The sequence below is a fragment of the Alligator sinensis genome, unplaced genomic scaffold, assembly GCF_000455745.1.
Source record: "Alligator sinensis unplaced genomic scaffold, ASM45574v1 scaffold647_1, whole genome shotgun sequence".
In the NCBI taxonomy this organism is placed as follows: Eukaryota; Metazoa; Chordata; order Crocodylia; family Alligatoridae; genus Alligator; species Alligator sinensis.
This window is the reverse complement of record NW_005842952.1, coordinates 356,103-372,390: the sequence shown is the minus strand read 5'-3', so window position 1 is coordinate 372,390 and position 16,288 is coordinate 356,103. Positions and strand designations below refer to the sequence as shown.

Genomic DNA, 16,288 nt, shown 5'->3' with positions numbered 1-16,288 from the left:
TTAATAGACCAACTGGAAAATGGCAAGAAAATTGTCCTTTTCTGCAAGCTTTCGGGAACAAAGTCCCTTCATCAGGCTCTGGGAAAAGTATAGATGGTACAAGATGGTAAAAAGTCCCCGTAGGTAGGAAATAAACTTCATTTTTGCACAGAGGGAGCTGAAGATGGAAGTCTGTCCCCCTGGGTCCATGAGTGTCTTTGTGAGCTGTGTTGAGTAGCTCTTTGATGTTTTGATCAGGTAGAATTCCTTCCCTGGAGGTGTCAGATGGCTGGCAGGGAGGCAAAAAAAACACCTTCCTTGATGTTCTGCAATGAAGTTTAAAATCCAAAATCGACTAAAATTCGGCATCTTTCATGTTTCAGGGGTGTACTTGGTAGCCGTGTTGGTCTCAGACAAAAAGACATACAACACATCAAAGAGCTACTCAACACAGCTCACAAAGACACTCATGGACCCAGAGGGACAGACTTCCATCTTCAGCTCCCTCTGTGCAAAAATGAAGTTTATTTCCTACCTACGGGGACTTTTTACCATCTTGTACCATCTACACCTTTCCCAGAGCCTGACGAAGGGACTTGGATCCCGAAAGCTTGCAGAAAAGGACAATTTTCTTGCCATTTTCCAGTTGGTCTAATAAAAGGTATCATTTTGGAACCAAGAGGTCTAGTTTTTTGTATGTCTTTTTGTCTGAGACCAACACAGCTACCAAATACACCCCTGAAATATTACAGATGCCTTTTTCCATAATGCACTATACTCTGGCACAACATTGAATACTTATACTTCCTCTTCTGCTCCCCAATAGATGGGGCTGCTATACCTCATAGTGGTCTCCTCTTCCAGGGAGTGGAAGACTTAAATCTCTCTCCTACCAAATCAGCAGAAGGCAGAGGGGGCTGCACTCAACTCAAGGTAGCAGCAAGTCTCATGCTTTTCATCATTCTGCTTGCACCAATCACAAGTCACAGAGCAGAATCAAGAGCGGGGGTGGGGGAATAAAAAACAGCTAAATGCCTGTCAGCAACCTGGCTAAAAAGTGTTGATTGCAAATAGTTGGCTTTTCCCTGGCTTTATCCCATCTCTTAGTCGCAACCAATTTTACATTTCAATCATTCATTCTTCAGCCTCTGCGTATGCTTGTTCCAATTCTGCAAACATGTTAGATTATTCTTGAAGTACATAAGATCAACTCCAACCACACAAACACACAAAGGAGTTTGTTTAAAAACAACGACAAATCCAAGCAGTATCCCAGTGGGGAAGAATTATCCCAAGATTCTGTGTCATTACAGAGAGATCTTTCACTTATACCAGATACAGCAATCGGAGCTAAACTACTTTTTAAAGAGGCATGGCTTCTAATACTGGAGTAAGGAAGAAGATCCTCTGGATCAAAATACAAGGGGGGTTCAGGAGAGGGAGACCTGGTGGTAAGAGAGGGATGGGGCACTCTCCAGGGAACTTACTTGAGGCAGCCAGCACCAAAGACCTGATTGTCATGGCTGACTTCAGCTGCCCTGACATCTGTGGGGAAGACTATTCTGCCAGTTCTAGCAGGTCAGCCAGCTTCTTGGGAGCTACTGATGACCTGAGGATTGGAGGTACTCCGGACGACAGTGATCACGATCCAATTAGGTTCACCATCCACTGAAAGGCTGGGAATTCAGTTAGAAGAACATAAAGCCTAGACTGCAGAAGGGCAGACTTTGGCAAACTCAGTAGTCTAGTTAGAGAGGCCCTCTGCCACTAGCAACCGGACAACTTGGGAGTTTAGAAATGATGCTGCTTCTTCTAGGGGGCAATTCTTACTGATCAAAAAGAGACCATTCTCATGCAGTCAAAAAGCAGGAAAGGAGCCAAGAGACTCGCTTGGCTCAAAAGGGATATTAGGTAACTATTGAAAAAGAAAAAAGAAGCACATAAGCAATGGAAAAAAATTGTTCAGCAACCAGAGAGGAGTACACTTATATAGCCAGGGTCTGCAGATGAGACACGGAAAGCCAAGGCAGGTATGGAGATCAAGCTGGCAACTAAAATAAAGGACAACAAAAAGTCCTTCTATAGATACATAGGGAGCAAAGGGGAAAAAAATTAAGCTCCACTGTGGGACCCCTACTGAATATGGAGGGGCAGGCCACAATTGATCCCCAAGAAAACACAGAGCTCCTAAATACATACTTCACATCGGTATTCCTGAAATCCAATGGGAGCTGCTCCCCTGTCCAGAGGCCCAGGGAATATGGGGAAGACAACAGACCACATGAAATCAGTCCCAAACAGGTAAGGGTACTCTTAGAGCATCTGGACGTTTTCACATCTGCTGGGCCAGATGACCTGCATCTCAGAGTCCTGAAAGAACTAGCTGAGTTTATAGCAGGGCCTCTGGTGAAGCTGTTCAAAGAGTCCTGGAACTTGGGAGTCGGTCCCAGATGACTGGAAGAGGGCCAACATGGTACTTGTTTTTAAGAAAGGGAAGAGGGATGACCCTGCAAACAACAGTCTGACTTTGGTCCTGGGAAAAATGTTTGAAAAAAAAAAAACTGTTAAGGACGCCCATCAATTAAAAGCTTGTAACTGGTGGGGTATTAAGAAGCAACCAGCACAGCTTTGTTGAGGGTAGATCATGCCTGATAAACCTGGTGTCCTTTTATGACCAGGTACCTAACCAGTTGGACAAGGGACATGAGGTTGATATCATTTACTTAGACTTCAGTAAAGTCTTTGATTCTATGTCCCATGAGATTCTCTCAATTAAACTGGAGGGTACTGGCCTAGACCAGTCTACAGTGAGGTAGATAGACAACTGGTTTAGAGGCTAATCCCACAGAGTTGTAATCGATGGGATGGCCTCAACTTGGAGGACCATCTCCAGTGATGTTCCCCAGAGATCGGTGCTTGGACTAATGCTCTTTAACATACTTATTAATGACTTGGATGAGGGGGTAGAAAGCTCAGTGCTTAAGTTTGCAGATGATACCAAGCTGTGGGGAAATGCAAGCGCATGAGAGGACAAGGTAAGGATCCAGAATTAACTTGACAGACTGGTTTATGGGCTAAACGGAATCAGATGAGGTTTAAAAGATAAAAGTGCTGGGTTCTGCATCTGGGTAGGAAGAACCATAACTACACGATGGGTGGTGGTACACTGGCTGGCACAGAATCTGAATTCGATCTGGGGGTCACAATCAACCGGAAGCTGAACATGAGCCAACAGTGCAATGAGGTTACCAGCAGGACAAACAGCACTCTGGCATGCATCGGCCGATGTGTTGCCAACAGATCCAGGGAAGTGCTCCTCCCTCACTATTCAGCATTGGTGAGGCCACAGCTGGAGTACTGTGTCCACTTTAGGAAGGATGTGGATAAGCTTGAGAGGGTAGAGAGAAGGGCCACCCATATGATTAGGGGCCTGGCAGATAGGCCCTATGAGGAGAGCCTCTGGGTACTGGGCCTGTTCAGTCCGAGTAAGAGGAGACTGAGAGGCAACTTAATAGCTACCTACAAGTATGTCAAGGGTGAGCACCAAGATCTAGGGGAGCAACTCTTCAGGAAGGCACCCCTTAGGAGGACAAAGACCAATGGGCACAAGCTAAAAAAAGAGGGAAAGTTTAGGCTAGACATAAAGAAAAACTTATTTGCCATAAGGGTAACTAGAATCTGGAACACACTCCCAACAGAGGTGGTGCGGTCACCATCCCTGGAGGTGTTCAAAAGGAGGATGGATAATCACCTTGTTGAGCCCAATAACCTTGTGCCTATGGCAGGAAACCAGACTTGATCTTGCAGGTCCCTTCCAGGCTATGATTCTCCTGAGGAAAGGGGATGTCACCAAAAAAAGATATATATCAACCTGCTCCTTTCATTGGGGAAGGGGAAAGCTCTTCTTTGGAGCTCCCCCAAAAAGCAGCTTTATTTGGTCTCCCTCTATTAAGAGCCCCCTGCATCCAGCCCCAGTGTAGCTTCACAGGGGGAAAGCTCTGGCTTTGGGACCCTGGCTCTTCTCAGTCCCTGGCTTCCCTGGAGATCTGTAGTACCCCCACCTCTGGGAGCTCCTTCTTTTCTAGTCAGCTCCTGGGAAGGAGGGAGGGTGTTTGCTTCTTTAAAAGAAGAGGATATCAGAGTGCTGATGTCCCAAGCAGTACAGCTGCTTCAAAACAGTCTTTATTGTGCCATTCCAGTTCCCCAGTCCTCACTTGGACTTTACTCTGCCTGCTGTGGGACCTTCTCTCCTCTCTGCCTACCATGAGACCTTCTCTCTCTGCCCGCCCCCTCAGAGCTCCACTCACTTTCCTCAGGCTCAGCCAGCCACTCTTGTAGCCAAACAATTACAAAATTAGAGTCATAACCTGGGGACAAGATGGCCACTGATGGATTCCCAGAATACAAGACATCCCCTTGGTGAGGGGTAGGACCACCAGTCCCCTTGGTCAATCTGTGGTGAGGGGTGGGGCCACTGGCACCCATGGCCAATCAGCAGCAAGGGGTGGAGCCACCACAAGAGACTGCTATTCCATCCAGGAACCCTATGGCAATGAACCCATAGCACCCTGTGAAATGAGGGAGAGCAAGTGCCAAGATTAGCAGCAAAATTGTGAGCCTCTGCAGTTCAGCCAGCAGAGAGCCTCACCTCATTCCCCCTGCACCATGGTTTCACATATCCCATGGCTCTGCCCTTCTCTGCAGACAGACCAGCTTTGAGAGAACGTGGCACAGCAGGTGTGAGCCTAGGGCCCCCCCGCACCTCCTCCCCCATGCACACACTGGCATCTGGTCTCACCCCAACCCAGCTCCATGCTTGGGAGCCAGGGACACGCACTGCACAGGGACCTCACCTCCCCCCGTCAGCATTCAGCACAGACACTGGGCACCCGGTCATCTGCCCTGGCCATATTCTAGTCAGAGTTGGGCCGAGTGGAGTCAGTAGGTGCTGGATACCTGTGGCAGTGCAGCCAGCTGCCTGGTGGGACCTTCCCTTCCTTCCTCAGCAGACAAACAGGATTGCCTGTCCCAGAGGAGAAATAATGGCTTACTGAGCTGGCTCAGCCACCCAGGAGCCCAGAGGCCCTGCTGCCCAAAGCTCCTCCTCTCCATGCAGCAGGACACCTCAGGGTCTCACTGGGCTGCTCTGTGGGTGTGAAGATGGTGACAAGAGCCTCCTCTCAGTCCCACGGACGTTGCAGCAGATACAAATGCAATGATCCACCCACCTACTCTCAAAGCCGTTACTTTGTGCTGAGGCAGTGCAACGGGGTGTGTGCGCAAACCAACTGCCCAGCCCTGGCAGCTCAGCAGCACCTGGGACCCGGGCCCACCCACACACACGCAGCCCAGGGTCAGGGAGCTCAGACATGCAACAGTGCCTCAACTCTCACTGTGCCTGCACGTGCACTGCAGCCACAGCTCCTTGCAGGTGCAGAGGGACCAGCCTCTGGGATCTTCCACCACCTTCCCTCCTTCCCCAGCTGGCTCAGAAGCCTGCTACTCCTGGGTTACACACCACCCTACTTCTAGGCACAACCAATAGAATCACAAGGACAAATGATTGACATGCATTTTCACCAATGAACTGAGAAAACAGGACTTTCTGCAGTCTGGTCCTCATTTAGGAATGGACAGGGGACAAAGTTTAAAAATAGAATGGTCCAGTATAAAATAAGACCAATGGCCAGCCTAGGACAATAGCCACCCAATACAGTAAGACATTTAGTCATGAGGAACCTATCAAGGGGACAGTGTCTGGGCCCTGCTACCAGGCCCAGACTACCATCTGTCCCTGGGGTGAAAAGGGCATATAGATGTCCTACTTAGGGAACTATTTACAATAGGAGCGCACCAATAAAGATTTTTTGGGCCAATACCAATCACTGATTATTAACAAGTCATAATCAGCCAATACTGATCCGATTGCCGATATGCAACACCAATAAAGATTTTTTGGGCCAATACCAATCACTGATTATTAACAAGTCATAATCAGCCAATACTGATCCGATTGCCGATATGCAACCTAGCAGCTTGGAGAGCAGCATCCGGCCAGTAAGTCTGTGGGGGGCAAAGGGCACAGGGGAAGGAAGGGGCATGGGGGGAGAGACTGAGGCCCCCACGGTGAGGGAGGAAATGGAGCAGGGGCAGGCACTGACCAACCAGAGTGGAGTAGGACATAGGACAAAGCTCCTATAGGCAAGGGCTGCACTCAGGATGGGCCAGCAGCAGTGCTGGAAAGGAGGGTTACAGGGTGGGCTACAGCTACCCCAAAATTCACCGTAGCCCCCCTCCCGCCCTGAGCATAGCATTGGTCCAGCCCCCACCACTAGGAAGAGCCCGGCAAAGTCCCCAGCCCCAAGCACGCAACGGGCAGGCTGCCCTCACCTTGCACACAGATTTGGGGGGCACATGCCCCGTGGCTCCTCTGGGGTGCATGCAGTGGCAGGAGCCGCTCCCCTTCCCACCTCTCTACCCCCCAAGAGTCGCCCACTGCCCCAGCCCCACTCCCTCCCTCACCGTGGGGGCTTCCATCTGCCCCCCCCACCACACACACCCCTTCTCCCCCAACAGACTTACCGGCCAGACGCTGCTCTCCAAGCTACCAGGTTGCATTCCTGGCCACCTGCATGGTGTGGCTGCACACATGCACCCAGCATTTATCTGTGACATTATTAGCCACATTGGCGAAAAAAAGCCAAATGCCAATACTGTCAATTTTCTTTTCATTGGTGCTGATACGATATGGATCAATGCATCAGCGCACCTCTAATTTACAATTATTATTTACAGTAAACCGTGCCCACACTTAACCCTGCAAAGCGCTCCCCACTGGAACTGCAGGCTAGAACTTAGCCCACTTTGCTGCCTTTGTCACAGGGCAAGGGGCTGTAAAAATAAGATTTCTTTCCTCACAGAGAATGAAAATTAGCTACCATGTTTGCCAAAGAGCATGGAAAGATTTTTTGGATCACAACAGACTGAACTTTAAAGCCTTGCATATGAATAACAAACACTCATTCTTTTTCATTGCTACTCTTAAAGAGCAGACTTATGCTTGCAGCTTACTCCAATACTCGTAGCCAAGAAACACTCCTCCACCCACTACAAAATTTACAGGCACAGATGTGATTAACACAGAAACACACATCATATCCATCATATCCTTAAAGCTTAATCATTTATAACCTTCAAAGTTATCCCTAATCAAAGCAAACGCAAAGGGAATAGCTTCCTTTTGCAAAGTGTTAAACTGCACTGGTTTTAAACAGAATATTCTGCCAAAGAAAAGAAGAGAAATTAAATGTTCTTCTCAGGTTCAGAATAAAATACAAACAGATGCTTTGTTATACTATGCTGACACAAGACTCAATAGGTTATACACCCCTTAAGTGAACTGGCCCAATGAGGAAGAAAAAAGCAGCAGCATAATTAAACTAGGAGTGGGACATACAATACTTATGACACTACATAAGCTATTAAACACATAGCAGCATGCATTTACATTTTAATACTTTCCTAGTAACTGGAACACAGAATTTACATTTGTGACAGTTTCATGGTTTTGTAATTTATTCATTGAAGTGGATTCTGCTTTAGTTGAAAATTAATAACATGGCTGCTAACCTACAATAAATATACCAGCAGTAACTCACACGCAAGTCAGCAAGTCATAGGATAGCTGGTTTGAAAACTAGTGGTTATAAAATTATAATACAAAAAAAAGCTTGGGAAGAGACCTCCATGCTTACATTTGAGTGTGCTTTGAAAGCAAGAAATCAACTCTAATTTCCAAAAGCCCTTTACTGTCATACTAATAAGGCACCATTTAAAGCAAAAGAGATGTCATGCAAAGTTTTTCCCCAATACCTTTCATGTGTTTTAAAAATTCACATTAAAAATAATGTACATGCCTCAATTGCTACATGTCAACTACATCCATCACACACGCACACAAAACAAAGCCACCCACCAGCAAAACAAGTCTCATCTCAGAGACTGCAATTTTCTTCACCTTTAATCAAGAATGTCATCCAACGAGCATTTCATTTGCTTGCTTCATTTTTGTAACAAAACAAGGAGACTATAAAGCACATTTCTTTCTGTGCTAGCCCTGCTGTGCACAGGTTTTCAAAATAAAAAGGCACAATGCCACACAATTTCTAAGACACTGCATAAGGCAACAAAACAGAAAGAAAGAAAAACCCTGAACACACAAAAAAAATTGCTAAAGCTTTTGAGGACAAGTGGGTAGGAACATTATGGAGAATAAAAAAAAAAAAAAGCTGTATGCAAATATCTTTGCCTCCCTGCTCGAGATATGCTCGAATACTGAAAAGCATAAAACCTGATTAATGAAAACCTTAGGTGTGTTTAAGAAAATAAGGCCCCCAGGGCCACACTACAGCTCTGCAGGTTTGGCCTGCAGGTTCATGGCCATAAAAAGACATCTTTACCATCCCGGGCACATAGGAAAGGTCTGAGTTTCAGACTAGGAATTATAACAGAGCTGACGCTGGCCACAGATTGGGAGGTACACGTACATTTTACCCTCATACAGCTTGATTGCTTGGGCTTTCTGTAAGCGGACTGAATTGAATTCGCAGTGAATGACGACCCACGAAGAACAGGCACTACAGCCTTTTAATGAATTAATCTTGCCAGACAAACTTGACTGCATTTATTACTGAATTACAAAGCAAGTAACTAGGGAGCACAACAGATGCAATATATTTGGTCTTTAACAAAGCATTTGATACACTACCACATAAATTTTATTTTAAAATTAATTTCTTGGTTTGCCTAGGAATATGCACAGACAGAATACAAGGCAAAAACTCTTCACATAGAGCAACATGTAATTAATCAAATTTGGGGAAGTGTCCAGAGCGGTGCAGGGAAATGAGTTGAGTCCACTGTTATTTAACCTCTTTGTTAAGGATATGAAGACCAAATCATTAGTAACACAAACAAAGTCTGCAGATGATACTACACTAGAAAAAATGTGAACACTAATGAAGTTAGAAAAATTCAGACAGATGGAACATTTGGATGCAAAAAATGAGAATCACTTTGAAAAAGCAAACGTTAATTCATACAGGGAAAATTAATTTAAAAAAATGCAGGTACTCAATTGAAGAAGTGGAAATTATAATTATGAAAGACCCAGCATTGGTGGGTGGTAAATTAAACATCAATACTTGTTCAGCGCAAGAGCACTAGACACTACAAAAACATGATAGGGATCAATGCAATGTTGGGCTACGTATTTAAAAAATAAAAATAAAAATAAAATAAGAAAGACTGGACGTGATAATCCCTTCTCTATACCCCAGGTACTATGTTACTTTTGGCAAATAGGAAAAAGTTCCAAAAAATATTAAAAATATATAAATTCAAGATGACAGGGTTGTATTTGTTTTTAAAAAACAGAGTACACTTCGTCTAACAAGGATAAAAAAGGGAGATAGACTTGTGACTTATTACAATTATTAAGAAAATAAAGTAAGAGAACATTAAGATTAAGCATCAGGAATACGCACTTAAAAAGATAATGCTATTAACTTGTGAAATAGCCTCCTAAGTGAAATCACAAAACTTCCATCTCTGGGTACTGTTAAAACTAGACTTTAAAATCTTAGAAGATATATTGCAAAATATTACATTTGCAAAAGCTAGATGATATAGTAGGTTTTAACCTTATTTCTAAGTATGAAGTCGATAAACTTAAAAGCCCCAGGTGTTACAGGTAAACCATTGCATCTTATCCTAGTGAGAACACACACACACACACACACACACGAGTTTTGTTTGTTTTTTGCCCCTCCTCTTCAGCAGCTGGTATTAGATATTATCAAAGTGGAGTAGATGGAGTACTGATCTAATACAGCATGGTCACTTCCAGTTTAACTCTAGAAGATGCACACACTGCCCTCACTTAAAGTTCTTAGGATATTTCAAGGCTTTCTTGTAATGACAAATTCTTAATTTAGATTGATCTGAAAAAATGAACTGGACATGTCCAAAATTTGGGTGCAGGGAAAGATGAACCAACCAAGACCTTGGACCCAAGACACACAGACAGAGTTCTACCTTGCAAGGGGTATAAAACCGATATAATGTCAACTATTCATTAGACAAGCAGATCTGAGGCACCTTCATGCCAACCTGATAATGACATTATTCTACTGCAAGATGCTCATTTTTAGAATTTTCAGCACTTCTAAAAATATGCTGACTTGCAGGCCTGACATACAAACAGCAGCTGCTGAAAGCAAATAGCAAAACTGTCCAAAGCTACTCAAGCTACCTCATGCACTACTGTTAACCAAGCATGTCTCCTGTTTTTCCATGGGTTAGCATAAATAGAGTGCTGGGTCTTTGACCATTGTTACCAGTGGATAACAAATTGACAATGGTTAGCGAAAGAATCTTTTGACTAGAAACAGTTCACTACTTTAAGTGGTTTTGCCATCTACAGTTTGTCAGTCATAGTATCTAATCCTTACTATGCTGATCTCAATAAATTACATAAAATAAAATGTGTGTTCCAATTCCCATGTTCTTCCTGCACTTTTATTTGGATATTTATTCTTTGCCTGTCTTATACCATTGCGTGATCTTGCTGTAAGGCTGCTGAACAATAACCTGTTTCTACTTCTGAGGTTGATGTATTTCAGACCCAGATTGCGTTATTCCACTAAGTAATTTGTGAAGTGACCAAGAAGTCTTGAAACTAAAAAGTGTTGGTAAATGTATGCTAGTCAGCCATGGACAGCTGACAAAGGGTCTACAGGCTGCCCCAAATAAGCTTTTTATCGGATGGCAAAAATTGGGAGTTCAAAGATCAAACACAAGTCAACCTGCATAGATCAGGTACAACTGTCTACTGTCTAATGGATTATGCTGATAAAATAAGGGAAAATTCTGTTTCCCATTTTTTTTACTTCATATTAACTTGCTTGTATATCATATAATAATTTTCTCTCCCTCCATCTCTTGTCAAACACCAATTTTTAGTGAAATATATAGCAGTACTGAAAAAACATCAGATTCAAATGCCCAATACATTTACCCATTATTTGATTCTCTCAAAGTCTAAAATAAAGGCATCCATCGTAGACTTACACTTATGAAGCCTTGTATTTTGAGTCCAGAAATATCTGCAGTCACACAGCTTCATTAATCAGTTGAACAAAGGCAGTTAAAAGATCAGTGATGCACATACGTACATCTACTGCAAATGCATCAAAATGAGGCAGCAGGACACTTTATAAAAAGAGATCATTATGCAGTGAACTCAAAACCAGTGATAGTGGCAAGTCTCTCAGAATCCTAATTTCCTACAAAACTTAATTTCATTATAACATGCAGATTACAGTATTTTCTAACAGCATATTTCAATTCTCAATTAATGTTTAGAAGCATTGAGTGCTATCCAAAAGTATAATTTTACTTTTTCATAAAAAGGCAATTGAAGCCACTCAATTCAACCCAACAGGGATTTGTTAGAGAGTCTGTCTGAATTAAGTAGAGGACATTTTCTGGGAATTAATTTGTACTTGCACCAAATACAGAAAGATTCTAGTTAACAGAAAAATATAAACTGTCAACAGATAGTCTCAGTTTCTGTGATGTTTCCATTAATAGGATTGCTCTATATGGTGGGATTTTCTAGATGGTTGTTCAAATAACTAAGAAAGTAAAGCAATCATTTCTATTTGTATCAAAATGCTTCATTTCATAACACAAAGAAACAAAAGAAATCTGTACTTGAAGTTTCAAAAAAATGGCTATGCTGGTTAAATGCAAGACTTATTATCTTCTTCAGAGAGAGTGTACCTTTGAACTGTTTTTACCTGCTTCGTTTACCGACTTATTGAACTGAGACATAAAAAAAAGAGTCAACATATTCACTTTGCCCATTTGCAAGGAATCGTCCATTAAGCTTTAGCATTCCTGAGCAACACAATTGTTGTGGTAGTGAAAACAGGTCAAAAAAGCTCACTCTTTTGCAACCAAAAGCAATATACAAAACAGCCAAATCTCATCTTGGTGCCATATAACAATGTGTACCAAGATGTGGTTATATGAGCACAAGTTTCACTCCATTGAAACCATATTACAGACAATATAAGAGTACTATTTTGAAGGCACAGAGCATATACAGGTCTAATTTTGCCAGGCCCTTTCAGTGGCACAATGGCAGTGCTCAAAACTGCAATGCAAAGCAAAATGCAACTCATAAGGATAAACATTACACCTCTATAATGCATCTAGTCAATGAATACCAAAAAGAGCAAAAATCTATTGTTTAGATTACATACATACTTTTTGCTATACATACTGTATAGCAAAAAGCTATACAGTATGTACAGGTCAGATTCTGTAATACAGATACTAAAAAGAAATAGTGAAGTTGTACGGTTACATTCTCAAATCAGGGTATGCCATACTGAAGTCCTATATCTTTTCCCACCTTTGAGTGCAGAACAATAAAAAGCCTTTAAATATATGGGCCAAAACACAATACCCTTTACCTACACATTTTTTTTTGCTGAACTATGATGAACTTACATTATTAAATATTATCTTATTCTTACATATTTACACTTGCTTCATTATTAACTAATAGATTATAAATTCAATTATCCCAAATAATTACATTTTCTTCCTTTTACATTATGCATATTATCGATTTTGTCAATACTTTGGGGTTGCTATTGTTGCTTCCTATCTTGTGGGCTGTTACCTGTTCTAGTAAGCCACCCTGAATCTTCTGGATAAGATGGGATGTAAAATCTAAATAATAATTTAATAAATTATTTTTCTTCCTTTGGAGACAGATGCACCACTCATGGTATCTCATTGTACCATAGGTCATCTACTTTAATTGCCCTAACAATGCAGCCAATCACTGTAGTATATCAGAAAATTCACAAGTCAAGAGCTTTACTACTCATGAACATTCTCTGTGATGTCTGTTTGACTGCAACTTATGCAGATGGATATCCAATTTGTATTTTTCTCACTAAACTTACACTGTCTTAAGGAATTCCAAAATATTTGATGTACTTTTTCTAGCAAATGAAGACAATTTGTGCTCTGCTGATTTGACTGGTACCAGCATATGCACGAATGCCAAGTTCTCACTGAAACTATATGAAAATGCTCATAAATTCTGACATGCTAAGTATCTGATGGCATAAAATAATATTATATTTAAAAGACAGAAACAGTTGAATGCAACTGACAGCAATATAACACAAGATCTTTCAAGATCTGCAATTTAGCTGAAGCTCCTATAAAAAAAAAAAAGCTTCTTCCAATTGCTCATTATACTTGAGCTGTAGTTTAACTAGGTCTTTTTTTTTTCTTTTTAATAAAAAGAGAAACATTCATGAACATCTCTGAAATATGCAGTTACATGCAATAATAGAAGCAGCAACAGCCCACTGTTGCATTCGATACTGCACCTTCTCACATTTTTCTTTTTAAAAAAAAGTTTTGCTCTCCACGAAGTAGAAAGTGTGTATCATACTCTCTTCAGGAAACACCAATATAAACAAAGGACTATAATATCTCATGACAAAATATGAGAAACTGCGATCAAGTAACTAGAGACAGGTCCTGGACATATAACACACATATACTACCATAATTTGGTTTTGTATACCTATGTAAATTATAATAATGACAGGCAAAATGACAGGCAGGGTAGCCAGCTTAAGGGTATTATGTCTATGCTTTGCCACTGTCATGGAGCTAATAATAATCTGTTTGAACTGAGCAAACGGCTACCCCAACCTAATCTATGGGCACCCTACACTTGCACTAACATAATTTTGCCCCAGATTCTTTCAGAGTTAATCCCACATCATAGTAGGAAAGCTGCCCCTGTAAAAGGTAATTTAAAATTATTTTGTACTTTCAAAGTACATCCAGCCTCACCACAGCACCAATGTTCTATCCAAACTTAGAAATTTGAATCAATTAATGGTTAAAAAAAATACTTATAAAAAAAAAAAAGCTTACTTGCATGTTTGTCTGCCAGTACAATAAGGGTACTTGATATGTCCCTTCTTCTATAGAAACACACCACTTTTGCTTCCACGTTTCCATTGGCAGTCTGTTAAAATAAACAGAAAAACTGTTTTTGAACGCTAATAAAAACCTGGGTCTCAAACCACTAAATTTGACCCCCTTTGAAATGTATGGTAGTTTGACTAGAAATACTCTGCTAAATGTGTGAACTGCTGTGAAAACAATGCATTTATACAGAAAATTAAAAGTCATCATCAGATAATCCAAGGGAATTTTCCAAGAGTGAAAAAAAGTCATACAAGAATAGATCATTGATCCAACCCTGTTTCTTGTCTACCCAAAATCCATTCTGGATAGTACAAAGAAAGTAAATCAAAAACACACATGACTTCTGAGAAATCAAACTGGGATACAATAAAGGTGCCAAGGGCATACATTATCCTTATGTATTAACCAAATCCATTAACCAAAGATTTCACTTAGTGCCAGAGTTGGCAACCTGCAGCCTAGCCTTGGTACTGAATACAGCCTACAAAGAGATTTGATCCAGTGCATGGCAGCAGGGATCAGTGGCTGCAGCAGTGGAGGCACTTCCTTTGCCCTGTGCTGTACATTCTGCTGCTGTATGTTGCCAATACCCTGCAAAGAGTCCAACAGGCAACCAACCCAGCCCTCCCTGCTCCATGCCAAAGGCTGTTCTCTGGCTCTGCTACTGCAGCTTTCATTTTGCATTACTGCCAAATTCAAAGCTTCCCAGTCACTGGCGACAGAAAAAAAAAAAATCAACAGCACTTGTTGGCAATGGCAAGCAGGGGCCGGTGTAGAGGAGTGTGAGACCAGCACATAGCAGGGAGGGCTATGGCACTGAAGAGGGGACTGGCAGCTTGCAGTGGCAGCTAAGTTACAAGCAGTAGCCTACTGATCGTGAAAGTTGCCAACACTTGGCCTATTGACCTCACCTAGAAATGAGGGGAAAGTTATATTAGATCATATTTTTCTATCCTTTCTCCAATAAAGTAGTCTTACTTCATACATTCCTATCAATGCTATTGAGATTAATTTTTAGATTTAAGTGCTGTTCACTAAATACAAGGGGAACATAATTTAGCCCTTTTTGTGCAATTTCACTCTTCCTGCAAAATTCTCATGGAAACCATTTCAGTAGGCAAGGAAACCACCCCTGCACTGGCAGTTACATACTGATCTTAAATCTTTCTTCTTGATAGCTGATTTTACAGTATGCAAAACTTCCCATAGATTAATCACAGAATCTTAGAAAATTAGGGTTGGAAGGGATCTTGGGAGGTCATCTAGTCCAAACCCTTGCTCAAAGCAGGATCATCAGCAACCAGATCATCCTACCCAAGGGCTTTGTCTAGCCAGGTCTTAACAGCCTCTAAGGATGGGGAGTCCACAACCTCTCTGGGTAACCTGTTCCAGTACTTTACTATGCTTCTTATGAGAAAGTTTTTCCTCACATCTCTTTACTATGCTTCTTATGAGAAAGTTTTTCCTAATATCTACCCCAGTGGCTGGCAAAATACAGCCTGTGGGCCAGATCTGGCCCGTGGCGCCCACCAACTAGCTGTACCGTGCCCAGCCCTTTCAAACACAAGGATGGAAGCAAGGTGCCCACGCATACACACGCCCTGCCAACACACCCTATTGCACCAACCATGGTCATAGATTTCATAGACATTAGGGCTGGAAGGGACCTCGGAAGATCGAGTCCAGCCCCGTGACCAAAGGGCAGGAAGTCAGCTGGGGTCATAGGATCCCAGCAAGATAAGCATCCAGTTTGCTCTTGAAAGTGTTCAATGTAGGCGCTTGAACCACCTCCGGTGGCAGGCTGTTCCAGACCTTGGGGGCTCGGACAGAAAAGAAATTCTTCCTTATGTCCAGCCTGAAACGGTCTTGTAGTAGTTTATGACCGTTCGACCTAGTCATCATCCCTTGGGGCACTCTGGTGAACAAACGTACCCCCAGATACTGGTGGTCACCCCTGATAAACTTATAAGTGGCCATCAGATCACCCCTGAGCCTGCGCTTTTCTAGGCTAAAGAGCCCCATGGCGCTCAGCCTGTCATCGTAGGGTCTGCTTCCCTGACCTCTGATCATGCGCGTGGCTCTTCTCTAGACTCTCTCAAGCTTCTCCACATCTTTTTGAATTGTGGAGCCCAAAACTGGACGCAGTACTCCAGCTGCGGCCTCACCAAGGCCGAGTACAAGGGGAGAATGACGTCCCGGGATTTGCTTGAAAAGC

At 42.5% G+C, this 16,288-nt stretch overlaps 1 protein-coding gene across 1 annotated transcript in view; it reads right to left on the bottom strand.

Annotated features, from left to right (window-relative positions):
* The window catches only part of LOC102377934 (metastasis-associated protein MTA1), a 132,474-nt gene that overhangs the window by 109,223 nt on the left and 6,963 nt on the right, over positions 1-16,288 (bottom strand). The window contains exon 3 of the mRNA XM_014526083.2: positions 14,017-14,110. Coding sequence (XP_014381569.1) covers positions 14,017-14,110 — 94 coding nt within the window. The remainder of the gene's footprint in view (positions 1-14,016; positions 14,111-16,288) is intronic.